Source organism: Oncorhynchus gorbuscha, linkage group LG07 (genome assembly GCF_021184085.1).
Source record: "Oncorhynchus gorbuscha isolate QuinsamMale2020 ecotype Even-year linkage group LG07, OgorEven_v1.0, whole genome shotgun sequence".
In the NCBI taxonomy this organism is placed as follows: Eukaryota; Metazoa; Chordata; class Actinopteri; order Salmoniformes; family Salmonidae; genus Oncorhynchus; species Oncorhynchus gorbuscha.
In genome coordinates this window covers 86269833-86283991 of record NC_060179.1, presented here as the reverse complement: position 1 = coordinate 86283991, position 14159 = coordinate 86269833, and the positions used below count along the sequence as shown (strand labels likewise).

At 48.3% G+C, this 14159-nt stretch overlaps 2 protein-coding genes across 7 annotated transcripts in view; both read right to left on the bottom strand.

Annotated features, from left to right (window-relative positions):
• Positions 1 to 14159, bottom strand: part of LOC124039065 (AT-rich interactive domain-containing protein 4B-like) — a 908546-nt gene that overhangs the window by 577050 nt on the left and 317337 nt on the right. The gene's annotated exons all lie outside the window — the stretch shown is intronic.
• Positions 1 to 14159, bottom strand: part of disc1 (DISC1 scaffold protein) — a 149845-nt gene that overhangs the window by 95090 nt on the left and 40596 nt on the right. For all 6 annotated transcript variants that reach the window (XR_006839722.1, XR_006839723.1, XR_006839724.1 and 3 more), the window contains exon 4: positions 1265 to 1415. Coding sequence is in view for 3 of the 6 variants with exons in the window: in XM_046357664.1 (XP_046213620.1) it covers positions 1265 to 1415 (151 nt within the window). In the remaining 3 variants the exon portion in view is untranslated. The remainder of the gene's footprint in view (positions 1 to 1264; positions 1416 to 14159) is intronic.

The window sequence follows — 14159 nt, the reverse complement described above, 5'->3', positions numbered from 1 at the left end:
TCTGTTCTGTTACCCAATTAAACTAGCATCCTGTGGGTCTGTTCTGTTACCCAAAACTTCCTGTGGGTCTGTTCTGTTAAAAACTAGCATCCTGTGGGTCTGTTCTGTTACCCAATTAAACTAGCATCCTGTGGGTCTGTTCTGTTACCCAATTAAACTAGCATCCTGTGGGTCTGTTCTGTTACCCAATTAAACTAGCATCCTGTGGGTCTGTTCTGTTACCCAGTTAAACTAGCATCCTGTGGGTCTGTTCTGTTACCCAGTTAAACTAGCATCCTGTGGGCCTGTTCTGTTACCCAGTTAAACTAGCATCCTGTGGGCCTGTTCTGTTACCCAGTTAAACTAGCATCCTGTGGGCCTGTTCTGTTACCCAGTTAAACTAGCATCCTGTGGGCCTGTTCTGTTACCCAGTTAAACTAGCATCCTGTGGGTCTGTTCTGTTACTTCCCAATAATACAGTTTTCTGTTACCGACTAAAATAGTGTCTGTTCTGTTACCCAGTGTGGGGTTCTGTTACCCAGTTAAACTAGCATCCTGGGGTCTGTTCTGGTGCATCCTGTGGGTCTGTTCTGGGGTGGGTGTTGTGGTACCCAATTAAACGGGTTAAACTAGCATCCTGGTTCTGTGGGGTGGGGTGGGCCTGTGGTTAAACTGTCCTGGGCCTGTTCTGTTACCCAGTCCTGGGGTGGTGTGGGGTGGGGGGGTGGTGGTGTGTGGGTGTTGTGGTGGTGTGGAGTGTTGTGGTGGTGTGGAGTGTTGTGGTGGTGTGGGGTTTTGTGGGGTGTTGTGGTGTGTGGTGTGTTGTAGGGTGTTGTGTTGTGAGGTGGGGTTGTGTGGTGTGGTGTGGGGTGGTGTGGGGGTGGGGTGGTGTGTTTTGGGGTGGGGTGGTGTGTTGTGGGGTGGGGTGTTGTGTTGTGGGGTGGGGTGGGGTGGGGTGGTGTGGTGTGGGGTGGGGTGGTGGGGGTGGGGTGGTGTGTTGTGATGTGTTGTAGTGTGATGTGTTGAGATGTGTTGTAGTGTGGTGTGTTATGGGGTGGGGTGGTGTGTTGTGGGGTGGGGTGGTGTGTTGTGGGGTGGGGTGGTGTGTTGTGGGGTGGTGTGTTGTGATGTGTTGTAGTGTGATGTGTTGAGATGTGTTGTAGTGTGGTGTGTTGTGGGGTGGGGTGGGGTGGTGTGTTGTGGGGTGGTGTGGTTGTTGTAGTGTGATGTGTTGTGGGGTGTTGTAGTGTAATGTGTTGAGATGTGTTGTAGTAATGGTACTAACCTGTGGTCCTCCATCCTGGCGAGGGCGCTGTGTACTGCCTCTCTGAGTCTCTGGAGGAACAGAGCCACACTGGGCTGTCTGGAGGGGAGACCCAGCCTCAGTGAGCTCCTCTCTCTACACAGCTCCTCCAGCTTCTTACCAAAGCGCTCAGCTGAAACAACAGCACACATATCTGGGTCATAGACCAGAAACAATCCATTGCTGCTGGCCTCTCCTCTACTACTACTGCTGGCCTCTCCTCTACTACTACTGCTGGCCTCTCCTCTACTACTACTGCTGGCCTCTACTCTACTACTACTGCTGGCCTCTCCTCTACTACTACTACTGGCCTTTCCTCTACTACTGCTACTGGCCTCTCCTCTACTACTGCTGCTGGCCTCTCCTCTACTACTGCTGCTGGCCTCTCCTCTACTACTGCTGCTGGCCTCTCCTCTACTACTGCTGCTGGCCTCTCCTCTACTACTGCTGCTGGCCTCTCCTCTACTACTGCTGCTGGCCTCTCCTCTACTACTGCTGCTGGCCTCTCCTCTACCACTACTACTGCTGGCCTCTTCTCTACTACTACTACTGCTGGCCTCTCCTCTACCACTACTACTGCTGGCCTCTCCTCTACTACTGCTGCTGGCCTCTCCTCTACTACTGCTGCTGGCCTCTCCTCTACCACTACTGGCCTCTCCTCTACCACTACTACTGCTGGCCTCTCCTCTACCACTACTACTGCTGGCCTCTCCTCTTGCTGCTGGCCTCTCCTCTACTACTACTACTACTGCTGGCCTCTCCTCTACTACTACTACTGCTGGCCTCTCCTCTACTACTACTACTACTGCTGGCCTCTCCTCTACTACTACTACTACTGCTGGCCTCTCCTCTACTACTACTACTGCTGGCCTCTCCTCTACTACTACTACTACTGCTGGTCTCTCCGCTACCACTACTACTGCTGGCCTCTCCTCCGCTACTGGCCTCTCCTCCGCTACTGCTGCTGGCCTCTACTGCTACTGCTGCTGGCCTCTACTGCTACTGCTGCTGGCCTCTACTGCTACTGCTGCTGGCCTCTCCTCTACTACTACTACTACTGCTGGCCTCTCCTCTACTACTACTACTACTGCTGGCCTCTCCTCTACTACTACTACTGCTGGCCTCTCCTCTACTACTACTACTACTGCTGGTCTCTCCTCTACCACTACTACTGCTGGCCTCTCCTCTACCACTACTACTGCTGGCCTCTCTTCTACCACTACTGCTGCTGGCCTCTCCTCTACTACTACTACTACTGCTGGCCTCTCCTCTACTACTACTACTGCTGGCCTCTCCTCTACTACTACTACTACTACTGCTGGTCTCTCCTCTACCACTACTACTGCTGGCCTCTCCTCTACCACTACTACTGCTGGCCTCTCCTCCGCTGCTGGCCTCTCCTCCGCTACTGCTGCTGGCCTCTACTGCTACTGCTGCTGGCCTCTACTGCTACTGCTGCTGGCCTCTCCTCTACTACTACTACTACTGCTGGTCTCTCCTCTACCACTACTACTGCTGGCCTCTCCTCTACCACTACTACTGCTGGCCTCTCCTCTACCACTACTACTGCTGGCCTCTCCTCTACTACTGCTGCTGGCCTCTCCTCTACTACTGCTGCTGTCCTCTCCTCTACTACTGCTGCTGGCCTCTCCTCTTCTACTGCTGCTGGCCTCTTCTCTACCACTACTACTGCTGGCCTCTTCTCTACTACTACTACTGCTGGCCTCTCCTCTACTACTACTACTGCTGGCCTCTCCTCTACCACTACTACTACTGCTGGCCTCTCCTCTACTACTGCTGCTGGCCTCTCCTCTACTACTGCTGCTGGCCTCTCCTCTACTACTGCTGCTGGCCTCTCCTCTACTACTGCTGCTGGCCTCTCCTCTACTACTGCTACTGGCCTCTCCTCTACTACTGCTACTGGCCTCTCCTCTACTACTGCTACTGGCCTCTCCTCTACTACTGCTGCTGGCCTCTCCTCTACTACTGCTGCTGGCCTCCATCTACTACTGCTGCTGGCCTCTCCTCTACTACTGCTGCTGGCCTCTCCTCTACTACTGCTGCTGGCCTCTCCTCTACTACTGCTGGCCTCTCCTCTACTACTACTACTGCTGGCCTCTCCTCTACTACTACTACTGCTGTCCTCTCCTCTACCACTACTACTGCTGGCCTCTCCTCTACCACTACTACTGTTCTCTCCTCTACTACTGCTGCTGGCCTCTCCTCTACCACCACTGGCCTCTCCTCTACCACTACTACTGCTGGCCTCTCCTCTACCACTACTACTGCTGGCCTCTCCTCCGCTACTGGCCTCTCCTCCGCTACTGCTGCTGGCCTCTCCTCTACTACTACTACTACTGCTGGCCTCTCCTCTACTACTACTACTGCTGGCCTCTCCTCTACTACTACTACTACTGCTGGCCTCTCCTCTACTACTACTACTACTGCTGGCCTCTCCTCTACTACTACTACTGCTGGCCTCTCCTCTACTACTACTACTACTGCTGGTCTCTCCTCTACCACTACTATTGCTGGCCTCTCCTCTACCACTACTACTGCTGGCCTCTCCTCCGCTACTGGCCTCTCCTCCGCTACTGCTGCTGGCCTCTACTGCTACTGCTGCTGGCCTCTACTGCTACTGCTGCTGGCCTCTACTGCTACTGCTGCTGCTGCTGCTGCTGCTGGCCTCCCCTCTACTGCTGCTGGCCTCCCCTCTACTGCTGCTGGCCTCTCCTCTACTACTACTACTACTACTGCTGGTCTCCTCTACTACTACTACTACTGCTGGTCTCTCCTCTACTACTACTACTGCTGGCCTCTCCTCTACTACTACTACTACTGCTGGCCTCTCCTCTACCACTACTACTGCTGGCCTCTCCTCTACCACTACTACTGCTGGCCTCTCCTCCGCTGCTGGCCTCTCCTCCGCTACTGCTGCTGGCCTCTACTGCTACTGCTGCTGGCCTCTACTACTACTGCTGCTGGCCTCTCCTCTACTACTACTACTACTGCTGTTCTCTCCTCTACCACTACTACTGCTGGCCTCTCCTCTACCACTACTACTGCTGGCCACTCCTCCGCTGCTGGCCTCTCCTCCGCTACTGCTGCTGGCCTCTACTGCTACTGCTGCTGGCCTCTACTGCTACTGCTGCTGGCCTCTACTGCTACTGCTGCTGCTGCTGGTCTCTACTGCTACTGCTGCTGCTGCTGGCCTCCCCTCTACTGCTGCTGGCCTCCCCTCTACTGCTGCTGGCCTCCCCTCTACTGCTGCTGGCCTCTCCTCTACTGCTGCTGGCCTCTCCTCTACTGCTGCTGGCCTCTCCTCTACTGCTGCTGGCCTCTCCTCTACTGCTGCTGGCCTCTCCTCTACTGCTACTGCTGCTGGTCTCTCCTCTACTACTACTACTGCTGGTTCTTTCCTCTACTACTGCTGCTGGCCTCTCCTCTACTACTGCTGCTGGCCTCTCCTCTACCACTACTGGCCTCTCCTCTACCACTACTACTGCTGGCCTCTCCTCTACCACTACTACTGCTGGCCTCTCCTCCACTACTGGCCTCTCCTCCGCTACTGGCCTCTCCTCTACCACTACTACTGCTGGCCTCTCCTCTAGTACTGCTGCTGTCCTCTCCTCTACTACTGCTGCTGGCCTCTCCTCTACTACTGCTGCTGGCCTCTCCTCTACTACTGCTGCTGGCCTCTCCTCTACTACTGCTGCTGGCCTCTCCTCCACTACTACTACTGCTGGCCTCTCCTCTACTACTACTACTACTGCTGGCCTCTCCTCTACTACTACTACTGCTGGCCTCTCCTCTACTACTACTACTGCTGGCCTCTCCTCTACTACTACTACTGCTGGCCTCTCCTCTACCACTACTACTGCTGGCCTCTCCTCTACCACTACTACTGCTGGCCTCTCCTCCGCTACTGGCCTCTCCTCCGATACTGCTGCTGGCCTCTACTGCTACTGCTGCTGCTGCTGGCCTCCCCTCTACTGCTGCTGGCCTCCCCTCTACTGCTGCTGGCCTCCCCTCTACTGCTGCTGGCCTCCCCTCTACTGCTGCTGGACTCCCCTCTACTGCTGCTGGACTCTCCGCTACTGCTGCTGGACTCTCCTCTACTGCTACTGCTGCTGGCCTCTCCTCTACTACTACTACTACTGCTGGCCTTTCCTCTACTACTACTACTGCTGGCCTCTCCTCTACTACTACTACTGCTGGCCTCTCCTCTACTACTACTACTGCTTTGCCTTTCCTCTACTACTACTACTGCTGGCCTCTACTACTACTACTGCTGCTGGCCTCTCCTCTACTTCTACTACTGCTGCTGGCCTCTCCTCTACTTCTACTACTTCTGCTGGCCTCTCCTCTACTTCTACTACTACTACTGCTGGCCTCTCCTCTACTACTACTGCTCCTGGCCTATCCTCTACTACTACTACTGCTGCTGCTGGCCTCTCCTCTACTACTACTACTACGGCTGCTGCTGGCCTCTCCTCTACTACTACTACTGCTGCTGGCCTCTCCTCTACTTCTACTTCTGCTGCTGGCCTCTCCTCTACTACTACTACTACTGCTGGCCTCTCCTCTACTACTACTACTGCTGGCCTCTCCTCTACCACTACTACTGCTGGCCTCTCCTCTACCACTACTACTGCTGGCCTCTCCTCTACCACTACTACTGCTGGCCTCTCCTCTACTACTACTACTACTGCTGGCCTCTCCTCTACTACTACTACTACTGCTGGCCTCTCCTCTACTACTACTACTGCTGGCCTCTCCTCTACCACTACTACTGCTGGCCTCTCCTCTACCACTACTACTGCTGGCCTCTCCTCTACTACTACTACTGCTGGCCTCTCCTCTACTACTACTACTACTGCTGGCCTCTCCTCTACTACTACTACTACTGCTGGCCTCTCCTCTACCACTACTACTGCTGGCCTCTCCTCTACCACTACTACTGCTGGCCTCTCCTCTACTACTGCTGCTGGCCTCTCCTCTACTTCTACTTCTGCTGCTGGCCTCTCCTCTACTACTACTGCTACTGCTGGCCTCTCCTCTACTACTACTGCTGGCCTACTCCTCTACTACTACTGCTGCTGGCCTACTCCTGTACTACTACTGCTGCTGGCCTCTCCTCTACTACTACTGCTGGTCTCTCCTCTACTACTGATGCTGGCCTCTCCTCTACTACCACTACTACTGCTGGCCTCTCCTCTACTACTACTACTGCTGGCCTCTCCTCTACTACTACTACTGCTGGCCTCTCCTCTACTACTACTACTGCTGGCCTCTCCTCTACTACTACTACTGCTGGCCTCTCCTCTACCACTACTACTGCTGGCCTCTCCTCTACCACTACTACTGCTGGCCTCTCCTCTACTACTACTACTGCTGGCCTCTCCTCTCCTACTACTACTGCTGGCCTCTCCTCTATTACTATTGCTGGACTCTCCTCTCCTCTACTACTACTGCTGGCCTCTCCTCTACTACTACTGCTGGCCTCTCCTCTACTACTACTGCTGGCCTCTCCTCTCCTACTACTACTGCTGGCCTCTCCTCTACTACTGCTGCTGGCCTCTCCTCTACTACTACTACTACTGCTGGCCTCTCCTCTACTACTACTGCTGGCCTCTCCTCTACTACTACTGCTGGCCTCTCCTCTACTAGAGTTGAAGCTGAAGAGAGAGAGAGCGAGAGATGCTGGCTGGCTGGCAGCAATCAGAACAGGCGTTCCTCTGGAAAAGCATTCACAGAACAGCCCTTACTGACCCACATAAAGCATTCCCAGAACAGCCCTTACTGACCCACATAAAGCATTCACAGAACAGCCCTTACTGACCCACATAAAGCATTCCCAGAACAGCCCTTACTGACCCACATAAAGCATTCCCAGAACAGCCCTTACTGACCCACATAAAGCATTCACAGAACAGCCCTTACTGACCCACATAAAGCATTCCCAGAACAGCCCTTACTGACCCACATAAAGCATTCCCAGAACAGCCCTTACTGACCCACATAAAGCATTCACAGAACAGCCCTTACTGACCCACATAAAGTATCCACAGAACAGTGAACATAAATAACTGGAGATTAGAGCAGCACTAGTTGGTGCTAGTCTCCAGTCACACAGCCCTGGCATGGAAACAGGTCAGGGTACAGCCTTAGTCTGTCTGAGACAACATCGCCTTAGCAATCTCACTAGGATAAAGACCACCTTCATTCCTGTCATTACTGAAAGAGATCATGATACCTCACATCTCAAAATAGGGCTACTTAATGTTAGATCCCTTACTTCAAAGGCAATTATAGTCAATGAACTAATCACTGATCATAATCTTGATGTGATTGGCCTGACTGAAACATGGCTTAAGCCTGATGAATTTACTGTTTTAAATGAGGCCTCACCTCCTGGCTACACTAGTGACCATATCCCCCGTGCATCCTGCAAAGGCGGAGGTGTTGCTAACATTTACGATAGCAAATTTCAATTTACAAAAAAAAAATGACGTTTTCGTCTTTTGAGCTTCTAGTCATGAAATCTATGCAGCCTACTCAATCACTTTTTATAGCTTCTGTTTACAGGCCTCCTGGGCCATATACAGCGTTTCTCACTGAGTTCCCTGAATTCCTATCGGACCTTGTAGTCATAGCAGAAAATATTCTAATCTTTGGTGCCTTTAATATTCACATGGAAAAGTCCACAGACGCACTCCAAAAGGCTTTCGGAGCCATCATCGACTCAGTGGGTTTTGTCCAACATGTCTCTGGACCCACTCACTGTCACAGTCATACGCTGGACCTAGTTTTGTCCCATGGAATAAATGTTGTGGATCTTAATGTTTTTCCTCATAATCCTGGACTATCGGACCACCATTTTATTACGTTTGCAATTGCAACAAATAATCTGCTCAGACCCCAACCAAGGACCATCAAAAGTCGTGCTATAAATTCACAGACAACACAAAGATTCCTTGATGCCCTTCCAGACTCCCTCTGCCTACCCAAGGACGCCAGAGGACAAAAATCAGTTAACCACCTAACTGAGGATCTCGATTTAACCTTGCACAATACCCTAGATGCAGTTGGACCCCTAAAAACTAAAAACATTTCTCATAAGAAACTAGCTCCCTGGTATACAGAAAATACCCGAGCTCTGAAGCAAGCTTCCTGGAAATTGGAACGGAAATGGCGCCACACCAAACTGGAAGTCTTCCGACTAGCTTGGAAAGACAGTACCGTGCAGTACCGAAGAGCCCTCACTGCTGCTCGATCATCCTATTTTTCTAACTTAATTGAGGAAAATAAGAACAATCCGAAATTCCTTTTTGATACTGTCGCAAAGCTAACTAAAAAGCAGCATTCCCCAAGAGAGGATGACTTTCACTTTAGCAGTGATAAAATCATGAACTTCTTTGAGGAAAAGATTATGATTATTAGAAAGCAAATTACGGACTCCTCTTTAAACCTGCGTATTCCTCCAAACCTCAGTTGTCCTGAGTCTGCACAACTCTGCCAGGACCTAGGATCAAGAGAGACGCTCAAGTGTTTTAGTACTATATCTCTTGACACAATGATGAAAATAATCATGGCCTCTAAACCTTCAAGCTGCATACTGGACCCTATTCCAACTAAACTACTGAAAGAGCTGCTTCCTGTGCTTGGCCCTCCTATGTTGAACATAATAAATGGCTCTCTATCCACTGGATATGTACCAAACTCACTAAAAGTGGCAGTAATAAAGCCTCTCTTGAAAAAGCCAAACCTTGACCCAGAAAATATAAAAAACTATCGGCCTATATCGAATCTTCCATTCCTCTCAAAGTTTCTAGAGAAGGCTGTTGCGCAGCAACTCACTGCTTTCCTGAAGACAAACAATGTATACGAAATGCTTCAGTCTGGTTTTAGACCTCATCATAGCACTGAGACGGCACTTGTGAAGGTGGTAAATGACATTTTAATGGCATCGGACCGAGGCTCTGCATCTGTCCTCGTGCTCCTAGACCTTAGTGCTGCTTTTGATACCATCGATCACCACATTCTTTTGGAGAGATTGGAAACCCAAATTGGTCTACACGGACATGTTCTGGCCTGGTTTAGATCTTATCTGTCGGAAAGATATCAGTTTGTCTCTGTGAATGGTTTGTCCTCTGACAAATCAACTGTAAATTTCGGTGTTCCTCAAGGTTCCGTTTTAGGACCACTATTGTTTTCACTATACATTTTACCTCTTGGGGATGTTATGCGAAAACATAATGTTAACTTTCACTGCTATGCGGATGACACACAGCTGTACATTTCAATGAAACATGGTGAAGCCCCAAAATTGCCCTCGCTAGAAGCATGTGTTTCAGACATAAGGAAGTGGATGGCTGCAAACTTTCTACTATTAAACTCGGACAAAACAGAGATGCTTGTTCTAGGTCCCAAGAAACAAAGAGATCTTCTGTTGAATCTGACAATTAATCTAAATGGTTGTACAGTCGTCTCAAATAAAACTGTGAAGGACCTCGGCGTTACTCTGGACCCTGATCTCTCTTTTGAAGAACATATCAAGACCATTTCGAGGACAGCTTTTTTCCATCTACGTAATATTGCAAAAATCAGAAACTTTCTGTCCAAAAATGATGCAGAAAAATTAATCCATGCTTTTGTCACTTCTAGGTTAGACTACTGCAATGCTCTACTTTCCGGCTACCCGGATAAAGCACTAAATAAACTTCAGTTAGTGCTAAATACGGCTGCTAGAATCCTGACTAGAACCAAAAAAATTGATCATATTACTCCAGTGCTAGCCTCTCTACACTGGCTTCCTGTCAAAGCAAGGGCTGATTTCAAGGTTTTACTGCTAACCTACAAAGCATTACATGGGCTTGCTCCTACCTATCTCTCTGATTTGGTCCTGCCGTACATACCTGCGTCTTGTGACGCTACGGTCACAAGACGCAGGCTTCCTAATTGTCCCTAGAATTTCTAAGCAAACAGCTGGAGGCAGGGCTTTCTCCTATAGAGCTCCATTTTTATGGAACGGTCTGCCTACCCATGTCACAGACGCAAACTCGGTCTCAACCTTTAAGTCTTTACTGAAGACTCATCTCTTCAGTGAGTCATATGATTGAGTGTAGTCTGGCCCAGGAGTGGGAAGGTGAACGGAAAGGCTCTGGAGCAACGAACCGCCCTTGCTGTCTCTGCCTGGCCGTTTCCCCTCTTTCCACTGGGATTCTGGCTTACTGGGGCTCTCTCATGCCGTCCCTGCTGGGGGTGCGTCACCTGAGTGGGTTGATTCACTGTTGTGGTCATCCTGTCTGGGTTGGCGACACTATATATACACAAAAGTATATGGACACCCCTTCAAATTGGTAGAATCGGCTATTTCAGCCACACCCATTGCTGACAGGTGTATAAAATCGAGCACACAGCCATGCAATCTCAATAGACAAACATTGGCAGTAGAATGGAGTTACTGAAGAGCTCAGTGACTTTTAACGTAGGATGCCACCTTTCCAACATGTCAGTTCGTCAAATATCTGCCCCGCTAGAGCTGCCCGGTCAACTGTAATTGCTGTTATTGTGAAGTGGAAACATCTAGAAGCAACAACTACTCAGCAGCAACTACTCAGCAGCAACTATTCAGCAGCAACTACTCAAAGTGGTAGGCCTAACAAGCTAACAGAACGGGAACGCAGAGTGCTGATATACATAGCATGTCTTCAGTTGCAATACTCACTTCCAAACTTCCTCTAGAAGCAACATCAGCATAAGAACTGTTCGTCGGATCCTTCACGAAATGGGTTTCCATGGCCGAGCAGCCACACACATCACCATGCACAATGACAAGCGTTGGCTGGAGTGGTGTAAAGCTCGCCGCCATTGGACTCTGGAGCAGTGGAAACGTGTTCTCTGTGGTGATGAATCATGCTTCACCATCTGGCAGTCCGACGGACAAATCTGCGTTTGGCTGATCCCAGGAGAATGCTTTCTGCCCGAATGCATAGTGCCAACTGTAAAGTTTGGTGGAGGAGGAATAATGGTATGGGGCTGTTTTTCATGGTTCGGGCCCCTTAGTTCCAGTGATAGGAAATCTTAATGCTACAGCATACAAGGACATTCAATGCTTCAAACTTTGTGGCAAGCATTTGGTGAAGGCCCTTTCTTGTTTCAGCATGACAATGCCCCCTTGCACAAAGCAAGGTCCATAAGGAAATGGATTGTTGAGATTGGTGTGGAAGAACTTGACTGGCCTGCATACAGCTCTGACCTCAACCCCATCGAACACCTTTGGGATGAATTTGAATGCCGTCTGCGAGCCAGACCTAATCGCCCAACATCAGTGCCCGACCTCACCAATGGTCTTGTGGCTGAATGGAGCAATGTTCCATTATCTAGTGGAAAGCCTTCCCAGAAGAGTGAAGGCTGTTATAGCAGCAATGTTCCAACATCTAGTGGAAAGCCTTCCCAGAAGAGTGGAGGCTGTTATAGCAGCAATGTCCCAACATCTAGTGGAAAGCCTTCCCAGAAGAGTGGAGGCTGTTATAGCAGCAATGTTCCAACATCTAGTGGAAAGCCTTCCCAGAAGAGTGGAGGCTGTTATAGCAGCAATGTTCCAACATCTAGTGGAAATACCCTAAAATCAGACAAGTTGCATTAAATCTGAAAACATGAATAAATACCACAGTATTCGATGGTTAATTACCAGGGTATACTATGGTTAAAATACCAGGAAGTTGCATTAAATCTGAAAACATGAATAAATACCACAGTATTCGATGGTTAATTACCAGTATACTATGGTTAAATACCAGGGTATTCTATGGTTAAATACCACAGTATACTATGGTTAAATACCACAGTATACTATGGTTAAATACCACAGTATTCTATGGTTAAATACCACAGTATACTATGGTTAAATACCACAGTATTCTATGGTTAAATACCACAGTATTCTATGGTTAAATACCACAGTATACTATGGTTAAATACCACAGTATACTATGGTTAAATACCACAGTATTCTATGGTTAAATACCACAGTATTCTATGGTTAAATACCACAGTATACTATGGTTAAATACCACAGTATTCTATGGTTAAATACCACAGTATTCTATGGTTAAATACCACAGTATACTATGGTTAAATACCACAGTATACTATGGTTAAATACCACAGTATTCTATGGTTAAATACTACAGTATACTATGGTTAAATACAACGGTATACTATGGTTAAATACTACAGTATACTATGGTTAAATACTACAGTATACTATGGTTAAATACAACGGTATACTATGGTTAAATACTACAGTATACTATGGTTAAATACCAAAGTATTCTATGGTTAAATATGGTTAAATACTATGGTTAAATACCACAGTATACTATGGCTAAATCCACCGTATACTATGGCTAAATACCACCGTATACTATGGCTACAGTATACTATTTACACAAAATATTACAAATTGGTGAAATTCTAAAAAATAAAAGACGGAAAAGTGGTGCGTAAATATACATTCACCCCTTTGCTATGAAGCCCCTAAAATTAGATCTGGTGCAACCAATTACCTTCAGAAGTCACATAATTTGTAAAATAAAGTGTCACTCTAAGTGTCACATGATCTGTCACATGATCTCAGTACATATACATCTGTTCTGAAAGGCACCAGAGCCTCCAACACCACTAAGCAAGGGGCCCCACCAAGCAAGCGGCACCATGAAGACCAAGGAGCTCTCTAAACACGTCAGAGACAAAGTTGTGGAGAAGTCCAGATCAGGGATTGGTTATAAAAAAATATCTGGAACTTTGAACATCCCACAGAGCACCATTAAATCCACTATTAAAAAATGGAAATAATATGGCACCACAACAAACCTGCCAAGAGAGGGCCAACCACCAGACCAGGCAAGGAGGGCATTAATCAAAGGCAACAAAGAGACCAAAGATGACCCTGAAGGAGCTGCAAAGCTCCATAGCGGAGATTGGAGTATCTGTCCATAGGACCACTTTAAGCCATACACTCCACAGAGCTGGGCTTTATGGAAGAGTGGCCAAAAAAAGCTATTGCTTAAAGAAAGAAATAAGCAAACATGTTTGGTGTTCACCAAAAAGGCATGTGGGAGACTCCTCAAATATCTGACTCTGGTCAGATAAGAATAAAATTTAGCTTTTTGGCCATCGCAAACCCAACACCTCTCATCACCCCGAGAACATCATCCCCACAGTGAAGCAGGGTGGTGGCAGCATCATGCTGTGTTTTTATTTTCATCGACAGGGACTGGGAAACTGGTCAGAATTTAAGGAATGGTGGATGGAGCTAAATACAGGCAAATTGTTGAGGGACATCTGCTTCAGTCTTCTAGAGATTTGAGAATGAGACGGAGGTTCACCTTCCAGAAGGACAATGACCCTAAGCATACTGTTAAAGTAACACACATGTGGTTTAAGGGGAAACATTTAAATGTCTTGGAATGGCCTAGTCAAAGCCCAGACCTCAATCCAATTGAGAATCTGTGATATGACTTAAATATTTTTGTACACCAGCGGAACCCATCCAGCTTGAAGGAGCTGGAGCAGCTTGTCCTTGAAGAATGGGCAAAAATCCCAGTGGCTAGATGTGCAAAGTGTATAGAGACACACCCTAAGAACCTTGCAGCTGTAATTGCAGCAAAAGGTGGCTCTACAAAGTATTGACTTTTGGGGTTGAATAGTTATGCATGTTCAAGTTCTGTTTTTTTGTCTTATTTCTTGTTTGTTTCACAAAAAAATATATTTTGCAACTTCAAAGTAGTAGGCATGTTGTGGAAATCAAATGATAAGAACCACCCCAAAATCCATTTTAATTCCAGGTTGCAACAAAATAGGAGTGGGT